General features: G+C 45.0%; 1 protein-coding gene across 1 annotated transcript in view; it reads right to left on the minus strand.

Annotated features, from left to right (window-relative positions):
• Positions 1-129: 129 nt before the first annotated feature.
• The window catches only part of LOC120945793, an 85,069-nt gene continuing 71,316 nt past the window's right edge, over positions 130-13,882 (minus strand). Inside the window, exons 15-16 of the mRNA XM_040360202.1 lie at positions 8,533-8,595; positions 130-318 (exon numbers count right to left, since the gene is read on the minus strand). Of these exons, the coding sequence (XP_040216136.1) occupies positions 8,566-8,595 (30 nt within the window). The 3' untranslated portion in view covers positions 130-318; positions 8,533-8,565. The remainder of the gene's footprint in view (positions 319-8,532; positions 8,596-13,882) is intronic.

Raw genomic sequence — 13,882 nt, forward strand, 5'->3', positions numbered from 1 at the left:
AGATTGACCATAGCAAAATCAAGGTAATTTAAATGACATCAAATTATAGTACAATACCTTATACTGAAATCTCCAGAAGTTATTCTTCCCAAATATTCTTGGTAAAAATAACACAACTGTACACATTCATTGATTTGAATAAAGTTTATTGATTAGAGAATAAAGTTAGAGTTAAGAGTTTTGTGGCACATGGAAATGTAAGAAAGGAAATGTAAGAAAATCTGAAAAAAAAAAAAAATCATAGATTTGATTTTATATATTTTTTTGTATTATTTATTCATGCTGTCCTATTTTCTACGTTTGAAGTTCAGAATGCACCTAAAAAATAGATAACAATTTGCCATATCAATAAACAATTAAATATAATGCATTCAGTATTGCAGCATTAAGAATACTTTATGTGCATCTCTTATCTGCACATAAAAACATAACAAGAAAAATATATAGAGTTAGAGATGTGACTCTGGGAAGTGTTTTGATCAGTAATCAGATTAAATTTAATGCATTTAAAAGTGAAGGTCTTGTTAACAATATACAGTAATATGTATAATGAGAAAGAATCTCTTAGTCCTATAACACGGCATCTATTCATATGAGATAATATTGAAATATTTGCTCCTCTGGAAATTCATGAATTTTGAATCCAAAACCCTCTTCATCATCAATCTCCCAAAACTTGGTGCACTGTTATGTTACGATTCCATTAAAATGACAGTGGAGGCTGTACATTAAAGTACTGAACTGACAATTTAGCCCGTTTCTCCAACCTACAGACCTAGTAAGGGACGGAGTCATTGGGGGTTATTTACTAAAGAAAAATCCACTTTGCACTGCAAGTGCACTTGAAAGTGCAGTCACTGTAGATCTGAGGGTGACATGCAAGGGAAATTAAAAAACAGCATTTTAGCTTGCACATGATTGGATGATAAAAACAGCAGAGCTTCCCCTCATTTTAGATCTTTCCCTCAAATCTACAGCGAATGCACTTCCAAGTGCACTTGCAGTGCACTTGTAGTGTAAAGTGGATTTGCCTTTAGTAAATTACCCCAATTGTGTATGGAGGCAATGAAGTCTATGCATTTTTGTTGCAGGAGGTGTTCTTGGCGACCACAACTGTGATGGTGTCTAAAGTGTTGTGTACTGGAGCTTATAAAAGTCAGGAAACTGAAAATCTTTATGGCCAATGGCATCACTCATGGGATCCAAGAAGAAAATCATGAATATTTAGTACCCTCCTCCCTCCTCCATCTCTGCTCTACTCATCCCCTGCCATGGTTCTCCTATTCTGACCACCACTCATTCATCAGATTTGTATCACTTGCTCTATCCTATGAAATTCCCAGGCCTTTCTGCCTCCCCTTTCCTTTCTTTTATCATATACATCGCTGTACGCGTTTCTCTTCCTTTTACCCCAAGATGTCTCCTCTTCCTCCTCCTCTATACCATGAGGCATTTCCCAGGCATTATTAATCTGTTCATATTTTGTGCCAACCTGCTTCGAAACCAAATCTGGTTTACATTGAGTAGGTAAACCTGTTTGCCCAGGTGCAATGTTCCCACCCAAATCCAGCACAACCCCAATTCATGCAACACTGGCATCACCCAAAGGAATTAATAATTTTTTGATTTCTGGTTTCAAATGTCTTTCTTTGGAACCTGTCCTGGCTTGATATCACAATGTCATAGTCTGGTGGCTTCCCTGCAACTATAAGCACAGATGTGTGATGTACTTTTCAGTACCAGTGCTATTTAAATTTATAGGTAGATCAGAGTGTAGTTAAACTCTGATCCAAATTGTTATGTTTAAAACAGGGTCTCTGTCTCAGCTTGGCTGTGCTGTGGGCTCATTGTTGTAATGGGGTGTTCTTCCCACCCCAGTGCAGTAGGTGGCAGCAGTGGAGTCAAGGTTTGGGTGCTTTTCCCCAGCAGCCAATCAGGAGGGTTGGGCCTCGCTGTGCATTCTGGGGGAGGGTATTTATGGGGCAGACAACATTGTTTCCGGGTTCGTCTTCCTCGTCCAGTGTGGCACCCACCTTTAGGGTGGCCACATCACAGCGCCCCGGCGTTATGGCCTACCTGGGCAGTGCGTGCGTACCACGCTTTGTTCCTGGTTTCCGGGGCCATGTTGGCCCGGAGCATCTGAACAGTGACGGGGACACAGTAAGCGACTGGGTTCCCACCTTTGATGGGGAATCCGTCTGAGGAGCGCCAATGAGAGGCTGGCAGTCAAAAAGGATTTCAACAAACCACCAGGGATCAAGGTAGCTGGACACTGAAGGATTGATCACCTGTCAGTCAGTACCTGGGCGACATTAAGAAGGAGATCCAGGGGTAATTCACCTGAGGATTGCCTCCGTACTTACAATCAGAGAGGGCCTGTGGTAGAGGTGTCTCCCTGAAGTTCACCAAGGAGGGTCTGTGGCAGGGACTTTGTCCTACAAGTTTTCGAGTGATACTCCGGCTGCCAGGTCAGTGAGAGGCCTGTCCGGGTGCACTAAACCCTGAATCTGCTGTTCTTCTTACAAACTATCCCGTTCATCACCAGTTCATTGTTTTAACCCGGCTGGGTAATGCAGAGCATGGCAAAGACACTTGTTGCAGACATTCTTTTACTATTGCTATATGCACCATTCGCCCCTAGGAATTCGGAGAGCCACAAGGTAAATGTGCCACCCAAAACAACCAGCAGCTCCTCAGGGGGTAGTACTACATACTGAACAAAGATGACTATTGTGGAAGTATGAGACTATTTAAATGTCTGGAAATAAGAAGCAAGAGCTACCATGTGCTGCATGTGCAGTCTGCTCACCAATACTGCTCCCACTACCTCTCTCACCATTGTTGGTCAATTGGATTGTAAGTAGTGTGTACATTGGCTTTACCTCTGTTGTGGTCATGTCACAAATATATATTTGGGCAGCATAGTAACTGGCATTGATCTCACAACCTATAGCAGAACAATGAGTGCAAATTCAAAACCCACCTTTTATGAGCTCAAGGGAGAAGTGGTCAAACAAGCGCCCAGAGGCGATTCAGTTCGCATGTGTAGCGCTATATACATTTTTCAATCACTCAATTCTAATACAAAGTGTTTTAAACACATTGTCAGAACCTGGATATAAAACAGTCACATGGGGTTCATTTATTAAAACCGAGTACAGAATCTGGTGAAGCTGTGCATGGTAGCCAATCAGCTTCTAACTTCAGATTGTTCAATTAAGCTTTGAAAAAATGGAAGCCGATTGGTTTCTATGTAGGGCTGCACCAGATTTTGCTCTATCCAGTTTTAGTAAATCAACCCCATAGTTTGTAGAAATAAAGAACCCCTTTTGGAAATCAGTGTTGCTTCAAATAAATCGAGTTCTCATGAAAAGTGTCAGCAACGGGCTCTAATACAGCAAGCAATGATAGAGGAACAACAATTTTTGCATGAATAGTTGCTACTTTTACAGCAATGTAAATACAATGAGTTAAAAAAAAAACAGCTTTTAGCCATAAAACCAGCAGCTCAGGACAGCCCATGGTGGTATTCTATGCATGAGAGTGCTGGGTGGAGAGAAAAAAATACTAGTGTCAGGCTGGAACTCAGTTGGTCGGGAGAAATACCAGAAATCAACAGTATAGATCATTAATACAAACTCAGACATCTAAGTCACGCACCTAAAAGGTATCACTTTAAATAAAAAGTTGTTTGCACAAAGTTACTGCATTGCTAACTGCATACAAATGTCAGTAACATTTCACACTTATTGATGGAATCTGAGGGGAAGCATTCATTAAATAAAGTTTCAAACCTTGTCACGTTCTGATATTGGAATCTTTGTTAACCACTTGGCTGACTGCCGCACGAACATTTACAGCGGCAGAATGGCACGGATAGGCAAATGGGCGTACAGGTACGTCCCTTTAAATTTGCCACCGTGTGCCACTCCCACATTTGTTGAGGAAAAAAAAACATTCCCCTCTGGGTTATCTATGTACATTGCAGGGATTTTAACAAACTTTGTTGCAGATTCCTACCTTTTGTTGTTCTGAGGAAATTGCCAGTTGTTTGTGTCTCTATGGAAGGGCTGGCGCTACCTGCAGGCTAGGGTGACCACGTGTCCCGGATTACCAGGGACAGTCCTGCATTTTGCAGGTCTCTCCCGGGCACCTTCATTCCAGGACAATACAGTGTCCCGGAATGAAACTGACACAGCCACCCCCCTCGGGCCAATCCGATGCCCCCAAAAATGGCCACCACATCACCACTTTACTCACTGACAGTACTGGTCCTGGCCGGGAATGCCTGGAGGAGCACAATCCCGCCCCCTGCTTGTGATTGGAGAAATCATAAATCCCGCCTCTTGTGTCCAATCACTGTGCTGTGATTCGTTACAGCAAAAGATGATTTTTGGGAAGGGAGGGTGTCCCTGAATGGTAGTTTGGAAATGTGGTCACCCTACTGCAGGTGTGTGTACCGGACCGGAGGTGGAGAGGGAACGTCTGCTGCTGGAGATCACGCAGGGCGTGGGGAGGGAACTATCGCATGCAGTACACTGACAGATCCCTCCCCCGGCTCCCCCAGCTGCAGAGCTGTTCGGCGGCTTAGGGCAGGGGAGCTGGCACGCCTCCTTCATTGCCAATGGTCAGGACTTGTAAGGGGGTGACCCCACCTGTCACTGGGGGGGGGGGGCGGAGCGGCCGACATGGAGGTAAAAAAAAAGTCTCTAAAAATTCTGTTTCCTGTAGCACCATCCTGAGTGTAATAAGAAATCAAGCAGAGCAGTTTTCAACCCAATTTCTCACAGTCCTTTGCCTGCTGTCACCCAGCCCTCTGTTGCCAAGTCCTCTGCTGTCGCCCAGTTCCCCTGCTGAATCTGGTGATGGGATGGTGGCAAGTGACATGCTGAATCTGGTGACAGGTGACAATGGCAAATGAGCAGTTTTCAACCAAATTTCTCCCAGTCCTCTGCCTGCTGTCACTTAGCCCTCTGTCGCCATGTCCTCTGCTGTCACAAGTCCTCTGCTGTCGCCCAGTCCCCCGCCCTGCTGTCACCCAGCCCCCTGCTGATTCCCAGTCCCTCTGGTGTCACCCAGTCCATCTGGTGTCACCCAGACCCCCTGCTGTCGCATAGTCCCCCTGCTGTCGCCCAGTCCCCCTGCTGTCGCCCAGTCCCCCTGCTGTCGCCCAGTCCCCCTGCTGTCGCCCAGTCCCCCTGCCATGCTGAATCTGGTGACAGGGGACACGCTGAATCTGGTGACAGGTGGCAAGTGACACACTAAATTTGGTGACGGGTGACGATGGCAACGGACCGGAGGTGGAGAGGGAATGTCTGCTGCCGGAGATCACGCAGGGCGTGGGGAGGGAACTATCGCATGCAGTACACTGACAGATCTCTCCCCCGGCTCCCCCAGCTGCAGAGCTGTTCGGCGACTCAGGGCTCAGATTGATGCAGAGGAGCTGGCCCGCCTCCTTTATTGCCAATGGTCGGGTCTTGTGAGGGGGTGTGGCCAGGCAAGGGGTGACCCCACCTGTCACTGGGGGGCGGAGCGGCCGACATGGAGGTAAAAAAAAAAAAAAAGTCTCTAAAAATTCTGCTTCCTGTAGCACCGTCCTGAGTGTAATAAGAAATCAAGCAGAGCAGTTTTCAACCCAATTTCTCCCAGTCCTTTGCCCGCTGTCACCCAGCCCTCTGTCGCCAAGTCCTCTGCTGTCACTCAGTCCCCTGCTGTCACCCAGCCCTCTGTCGCCATGTCCTCTGCTGTCACATGTCCTCTGCTGTCACAAGTCCTCTGCTGTCGCCCAGTCCCCCTGCTGTCGCCCAGTTCCCCTGCTGAATCTGGTGATGGGATGGTGGCAAGTAACATGCTGAATCTGGTGGCAGGGAATGGGTGGCGAGTGACACACTAAATTTGGTGACCGGTGACAATGGCAAATGAGCAGTTTTCAACCCAATTTCACCCAGTTCTCTGCCTGCTGTCACTTACTGTAGCCCTCTGTCACCAAGTCCTCTGCTGTCACCCAGCCCTCTGTCGCCATGTCCCCTGCTGTCGCAAGTCCTCTGCTGTCGCCCAGTCCTCTGCCCTGCTGTCACCCAGGCCTCTGCTGATGCCCAGTCTCCTGCTGTCACCCAGCCCCCTGCTGATTCCCAGTCCGTCTGGTGTCACCCAGACCCCCTGCTGTCGCCCAGTCCCCCTGCTGATTCCAAGTCCCCTGCCATGCTGAATCTGGTGACAGGGGACACGCTGAATCTGGTGACAGGTGGCAAGTGACACACTAAATTTGGTGACGGCTGAGGATGGCAAGTGACAGGCATTTCACAGAAAACTTCAGTGCCTCTGATTGAAATGGAAAGGTGATTTCTAATAACATTCAATTACAATATGACTTGTGTCACAACTATATATGCTATATTATTAATTTTTTATTTGCTTCCCCCCCCCCCACAAAAGTGGAGTTACCCTTTAAGGCTGGGTTCACACTACTACACTACTTTCATCCTACTTTGCTCTGTGTTCAATGTTTCCCTATGAGAGCGTCTTGTAGCGTCCTACACAAGTCGGTCTGACTTTGAAAATGCTCCCTGTACTACTTTTGGTCCTACATTGATCCTACTTCAGGCCCATTGAATATCATTGAAGTCGGACCAAAGTAGTATCCTGTTCATGAAAGTAGGATGGATGTAGGACCAATGTAGGATAAATGTAGGACCAATGTAGCAGAGCAAAGTAGGATGAAAGTAGTGTAGTAGTGTGAACCCAGCCTAATAGAACACACTGACATTAGAAGCTGATTTGTTACTATGCACAGCTGCACCAGATTATGTGTGTCCCAGTTTTAGTAAATTTCCCCCAGTAAGTTATGCTGTAGAGATAGATGACCTCTCTGATGCACTTGTACTTACCTTGTCATCACTCCACCTACCCTCACCCACTAGAGCTGCTACCAGCCAGTGAAAATCCCCCGTGCTTTGGGTATGAGGGATGTGACCTTCTACCAAGTGACAGTGCTTGGGTCTATCATTACAGAGGAGTGATGTCACTGCTCCCCCTAGTGTCTGACATGGGAGGATTGTGGAGACAGCTGTGATGGAGGAAGAAGTGGAGGGAGGCAAGGTGAGTATCAGTGTGTTGGGAAGTCCCTTTGCCCTGAATGGATTTGGTGGATTTTTTTTTTTAAGCAATATCAATTTTTTTTGGTTCAGGGGAACAATTAGATGATGGTGACGTCCTAATATAAAATATGTTTACATTTTGTCTGTAAGGATAACAGTATAGAAGCTGTCATTGCCGATATGGGTTTAAAGCAGTGGTTCTCAACCTTTCTAGTGCCGTGACCCCTTGATAAAATGTCCTAAGTTGTGGGGACCCTACCATCAAAATTATTTTCGTAGCGTGGGTTGTCAGCACCCATGGCAAGTAATTTGCAGCCCTAACCCACGGAAATGTATTGCTCCCAGAGTCCCTTCCACTCGTACAGTATTGAACCCCTTTATGGTACATGCATCTCTATAGGGCATTCACTGTCTCCGACTTTGTGGTGTCTCATAGCAGTGACACCTATGCCGAAATCAGGAGATAGGGTCTCCTCCAGCCCCTCCCACTTCACATTCCTCACCAGTCAGCTGACCTCTAGTCTGCCCCCCCAGCCATGCCATGAACTGAATGGGTGGCTGCTGAGCGGGTGGCCGCGGGTTTCAGGGACAGCCTTGCTGGGTGGCCGCAATAAGACTGGGTGAGTAGTGTGGGCTTCAAGAACAGCTCAGAATTTGGTGACCCCTGGCAAATCATCATTCGACCCCCGAGGGGGTCCCGACCCCCAGGTTGAGAACCACTGGTTTAAAAGGGACAGGCTCTGAAGTAGTCACAAGTTTGAAGGAACATGTAACCGGTGTATTTATAAAAGACTAAACTCAGTTCCTGCTTGTGTGCTCAAGGATGGCGATTCACTAGATAATGAATCCAGGATCAGGATGATTGCCCTGGAACCTGCAACTTAAATACCAAGTCAGCATTGCCAGTCCCCATATTTCTGACCTCACAGGTTCCCTTAAAGGGGTTGTAAACCAAAAAATAAAAAATTAAACAACAAACATGTTATACTTACCTCCACTGTGCAGCTCATTTTGCACAGAGTGGTCCCGATCCATGTCTTCTGGGGTCCCTCGGCAGCGGTCTCTGGTCCTCCCCGCAGGAACTACACACGCTCATGCGTGAGAGCTTGCATTGTGTGTAGTCCTTGCGGGCGCGCTCCCGTGATACAGTGAGCAGCCATAGCCGCTCACTGTATCACTCCCGCCCCTCGGCGCGCCGCATCACTGGATGTGATTGACAGCAGCGCCAGCCATTGGGGGGCCTGGATGGGGCCGGTATACTCTGAAGTTTTTTCACCTTAATGCATAGAATGCATTAAGGTGAAAAAACGTTTTCCTTTACAACTCCTTTAAGATGAAATGTCTGATTTAATTACCATATAAGCCCATTTCTCTTATTTCCTTGCAGTAAAATCCTGGTAGATGTATTAAAGAATATATAGAATAATAAACTTACCACATGATATTAATTCAGTAAGTAGTTTCCAGTCTAAATTAATTTACCGAACCAAGGGTCCAACTTGGGAATAAAAAAAATACATATAAACATTAACTGTTGACAGAAAACCAAATTGCTTCATGTCAGGCTTGCAATATATGGACTGTTTGTTAAAATATACATAGTCACAGCAAACTGTTCTTTCCCTTTGGCATAAAGGTTCTACATAAATAAAAGGTGATCATTCCACCCCTGTCAGTGTTATATGGGTTGTTTCAACCCTCTAACTGCTACATCTGTAGGATAGCTTATGTTGAAAAACAGATTTACTGGCAGGATCACCTGATAAAAATACAGTAAAACCTTGGATTGTGAGCATAATCCATTTCAGAAATATGCTTGTAATCTAAAGCACTTGTATATCAAAGCAAATGACTCCATAAGAAATAATGGAAACTCAAATGATTCATTCCACAACCATTCATTCATAGGTCCTTCCCTTTATAGTCCATATAAAACGATTATAGCAATGTGATAGGTTGTGTAACCATAAAATGTCCATCCACAAATGGAAGCCTCCACAAGGGATTAGAAGCAAAATCCAACAGGAGCTCCAGAGTATAAAAGAGAAGAGTGGCGCCTCCAAGTGTAGCAATATGTTGCAAAGTGTTGTACCTTCATTAAATGTAACCACATTGCTACACTTAGAAGCACCTCGCTTCTCTTTTATACCCAGTTGTGGCATGACACTACTATATCAAGACATCGCTTGTATATCAAGTCAAAATGTATTAAAACATTTAGCTTGTCTTGCAAAACGCTTTCAAACCAAGTTACTCTCAAACCAAGGTTTTACTGTAAAGGAAAGAAATTCGAAAAAAGAAAACTAATGCAGCCGTCACATCTAGGAATTGGTAAGCTGCAATACAATAAATGTTTTCTTTTGCATTGAATAGCACTTTAATTCAGAATACTGGATGTTACTGAAAGATTTTGGCAGAATGATAGCGTGGGCAGGTAAATAACAAATTCATGTTATTATTGCATTAAGCACATAAACCAAGGGAATTGCATTGTCCTTTATTGATTAAGGCAGTAGCTATGCTTTATGATCACATCTTAGGTACTATTGTTTAATAAAGACAAGAAACTTTGAATACAGAGGCAGGCAACAAAACACGTAAAGGTTTTGCACTGGTGGCAGTGCATACTGCCCTCTGAAAAGCAATCGGCAGTGGATCACTTTTCAAAGAGTGGTATAGCAGTGACTGTCAGGCAATCCTGCTACCTTCTGAATGTCTGTTTAATGCCAAAGGGGGAGATTTGTATTAAAAACTGAACAGCAACCACAAGTCAAGCGTTGGGCCCACCATTGCAGAGGGTTCACATTGACCTCAACAGTAGAGTTCACAGGCGGTGTCACCTGTCATTCTGCAAGATGAGTTAAAATTGCCACGGCCACGGCATGTGTACAGCCCCAATTTGGCTGCAATGTTATTTAGGTGGGTGGCAGGGGGAGGGGTAAACCGCAATTCAACAGCTTGTTTTACTGCCGCCCGTGTGAGAGAGCTCTAAAAGGCATGGAAAACCTTACAGTGAAAGATTGGACACTTGAGTATCCTTGGTTTGAAAAAAAAATGTAGAAAGTAATTTAATTCAAACATTTAAATGTCAAAAGTGAAAAATTGCCTTTTTATTATAAGGACTTTACAAAGTACAAGGGGACATCATCTGTGAATGGAGGGAAGGAGATTTTATCATCAGTTCATAAAGAATTTCTTTACAGTAAGGGTGTAAGCTGTGGAATGCTTTACTGTATGATTAATAATGATATGAGAAATTAAAATAAAATAAAAAAAAAGAATAAATGATATTCTTGCAACTACAAAAGTCATAAAACGAAGGCCAGTAGAGCGATATTTTGGCCCAGGGATTTGATCCAACTGCCCTTAGTGCTTCAAGAAAGAATTGTTTCCTCCTTTGTGGAAATGGCAACCGTTTCCCAAGGGGTTTTGTTTTGCTAACCTGAACCAATTCTGCAGGAGCTGATAAAGTTTGTATTTAATAGTCGTCAGGTTTGTTTCATTTAATCAAGTGCCAGAGCTGTTTTTGCATTTTTTTTTTTGCACACATTCAAATCATTTTAGAGCTGAAGATTAGTTAAAAGTTAAACCCCTAAAGAGTAAATATTTTCTATAAACAGAGACCCTGGAGAATAAACTAGTGGTAGTTCTAATTTTTTATGTCACACAATATTAGAGCAAAGCAGTGATAATTTTGGCAGCAAATTTCGATTTAGTTTTAGATTTAGTCTTAGGACTAAAATGGCATTTTAGTTTTAGTCCCATTTTAGTCTTCTGCAATTGTTTTTAGTTATAGTTGTAGTTGGTCGACTAACTCTTCAGTACATTTTAGTCGACTAAAATGAATTTTAGTCGTCGAAAATCTAATGGGTGTAATTAAAATTGTAATGCATTAGTTAACATTTCTCTACTATTTCCAAACTAATTTTATACTGCTGGAGTGAAAAATCTAATATGTTATTATTTATGGAATTGAGGTATGAACATGCACTACAGACCAGTGTTAATTTTTAATTCAAATTTCAATTTAGTTTTAGTCTTAGTCTTTTGACTAAAATAGCATTTTAGTTTTAGTCGTATTTTAGTAGACTAAAATAGTATTCATTTAGTCGACTAAAATGTGTTACTCGACTAAATTAACACTGGTTTATCAAATACAAATTTTCCGTATAAATACACTAAAGATAAAGTGGTGCACTAAATTTAAGTATTCTCTCCATTAAGGTACAAAGCATTTCATGATCATCTCCCCCCAGTCCCACTAAATACTCACCTGAATCCCATCTTGATCCAGCACTGCTCTCTCTCTCTCTCTCTCTCTCTCTCTCTCTATCGCCTCACAGGGGAGCCATTGGCTCCTGCTGCCATCAGTTAAACCCTGTGAGCAGTGCTTTAAGTGGGCCAAAAGAGGTGCCGGTACTCTATTAGGCGCCGGTGCCCCCCCCCCCAATACTGAACATGAAAATACCCTTGGCTGCGTGTGATGGGCACAGTGGCTGCATTTGATGGGCACAGTGGCTGCATTATATGGGCACAGTGGCGACAATTGATGGTGGCACAGTGGCTGCGTGTGGTGGCACAGTGGCTGCGTGTGATGGCACAGTGGCTGCGTTTGATGGCACAGTGGCTGCGTGTGATGGCACAGTGACTGCGTGTGATGGCACAGTGACTGCGTGTGATGGCACAGTGACTGCGTGTGATGGCACAGTGGCTGCGTGTGATGGCACAGTGGCTGCGTGTGATGGCACAGTGGCTGCGTGTGATGGGCACAGTGGCTGCATGTGATGGCACAGTGGCGACAATTGATGGCACAGTGGCAGTGTGAGTTGGCACAGTGGCTGCATGTGATGGCACAGTGGCGACAATTGATGGCACTGTGGCTGCGTGTGTTCGCACAGTGGCTGTATGTGATGGCACAGTGGCTGCGTGTGATGGCACAGTGGCTGCGTTTGATGGGCACAGTGGCTGCATGTGATGGCACAGTGGCAACAATTGATGGCACAGTGGCAGTGTGAGTTGGCACAGTGGCTGCATGTGATGGCACAGTGGCGACAATTGATGGCACTGGGGCTGCGTGTGTTCGCACAGTGGCTGCATGTGATGGCACAGTGGCTGCGTGTGATGGGCAGAGTGGCGACAATTGATGGCACAGTGGCTGCGTTTGATGGGCACAGTGGCTGCGTTTGATGGGCACAGTGGCTGCGTTTGATGGGCACAGTGAGGCTGCAATTAATGGGGGGTTTTTTTAGTTAGAGAAGGCAAGCTCAAAATAACTCAAAAATATTTTTTTCTGCCATTTTTTTTATTAAAAAACTGATGGTCACCTCAGTCCAACCCCCCCTCCCTCCAATACAGTCAATTCTTTTCTTACTTTCTTCTGTTGCAGTCCTGAGTCCAGGATCCAGACAGTAGCAGCACTAGGAACTGTAGACACAGGCTGAGCTGAGGCTCCTCGTGACTTGGGCTTCTTTCCTTGCCGCCGACACAGCTCCCTGCGCGAGTCCTCCTCTCACCTCGCCTCCGGCGTGATGTCACGCGGCGCACGCCGGGGAATAAACCAAATCTCCTCCATGGGGGGGGGGTCGAGGAAACGCACAGGACAGGAGTGACGGGACAGAGGAAAGGGAGCCAGGAGCGCACTCGGCAGCAGTGATTCGGCTCCGGCGGGGCGGCATACAGTTTCTATTGTGACTGCGCTGTCTGTCTGACACACATTACCGGCCCGCAACTCGACAAGCCCACCGGCTGCGTTCCGGTACTGTAAACCCACGTACTGGGCGCACGGAGAGGTGCTGGTACTCTCCAGGGCCGTTTTTGGAAGTGGCGGTACTGAGTACCGCCGCGTTCCGGCCCAGTTAAAGCACTGCCTGTGAGGGAGCAGGGATTGGACCAAGCTGCGCTGTGTGTGTGTCTATAGATGTACCCAGTGCGGCTAGTTGTTGAGAGCACTGGAGGGGGACCCCAAAGAGGAGGTTTTAGCCGCTCTGTTCAAAACCATTACACAGAGCAGGGAAGTAGAAAAAAAACTTTTTAATTTAAGAAAAAAAATGCCACCCCAATTTATTTTTAGTGCACACAAATGCAATATATTACCCAATCTTCTGGTAAAATATAAAAGATTTGGTGTGTGTGCGCGCGCATGCGTGTGTATAAAACCCCCTGCTGATACCAATGTATACCACATGTCATTGGCAGTAAAGGGGTTAAACATGAATGTAAAATAAATCTGAATTTATATATTGAACGCTGGAACTAACAAGGACTAATGCCGCATACACACGATCGGTCAAACCGATGAGAACGGTCTGATGGACCGTTTTCATAGGACCAAACCGATCGTGTGTGGGCCCCATCAGTTATTTATCCATTAGTTAAAAAAAAAAGCAATCTTGTTTTAAATATATAAAATCAGATTTATTTTACATTCATGTTTAACCCCTTTACTGCCAATGACATGTGGCATACATTGGTATAAAATCCACGCATGCTCAGAATCAAGTCGACGCATGCTTGGAAGCATTGAACTTCGTTTTTTTTCAGCACATCGTTGTGTTTTACGTCACCGCGTTCTGACACAATCGTTTTTTTAACCGATGGTGTGTAGGCGCGACTGACCATCAGTCAGCTTCATTGGTTAACCGATGAAAACGGTCCATCACACCGTTCTCATCGGTTTGACCGATCGTGTTTACACGGCATTAGGGTTGGGACTTTGATTGAAGCAGGCAGGTGTAAGCAATTTGAATTTATTGGAAGTCGATGATAAGTTGCATGAGAGTAATCAT

This window comes from Rana temporaria, chromosome 7, assembly GCF_905171775.1.
Source record: "Rana temporaria chromosome 7, aRanTem1.1, whole genome shotgun sequence".
NCBI classification, from domain to species: domain Eukaryota; kingdom Metazoa; phylum Chordata; class Amphibia; order Anura; family Ranidae; genus Rana; species Rana temporaria.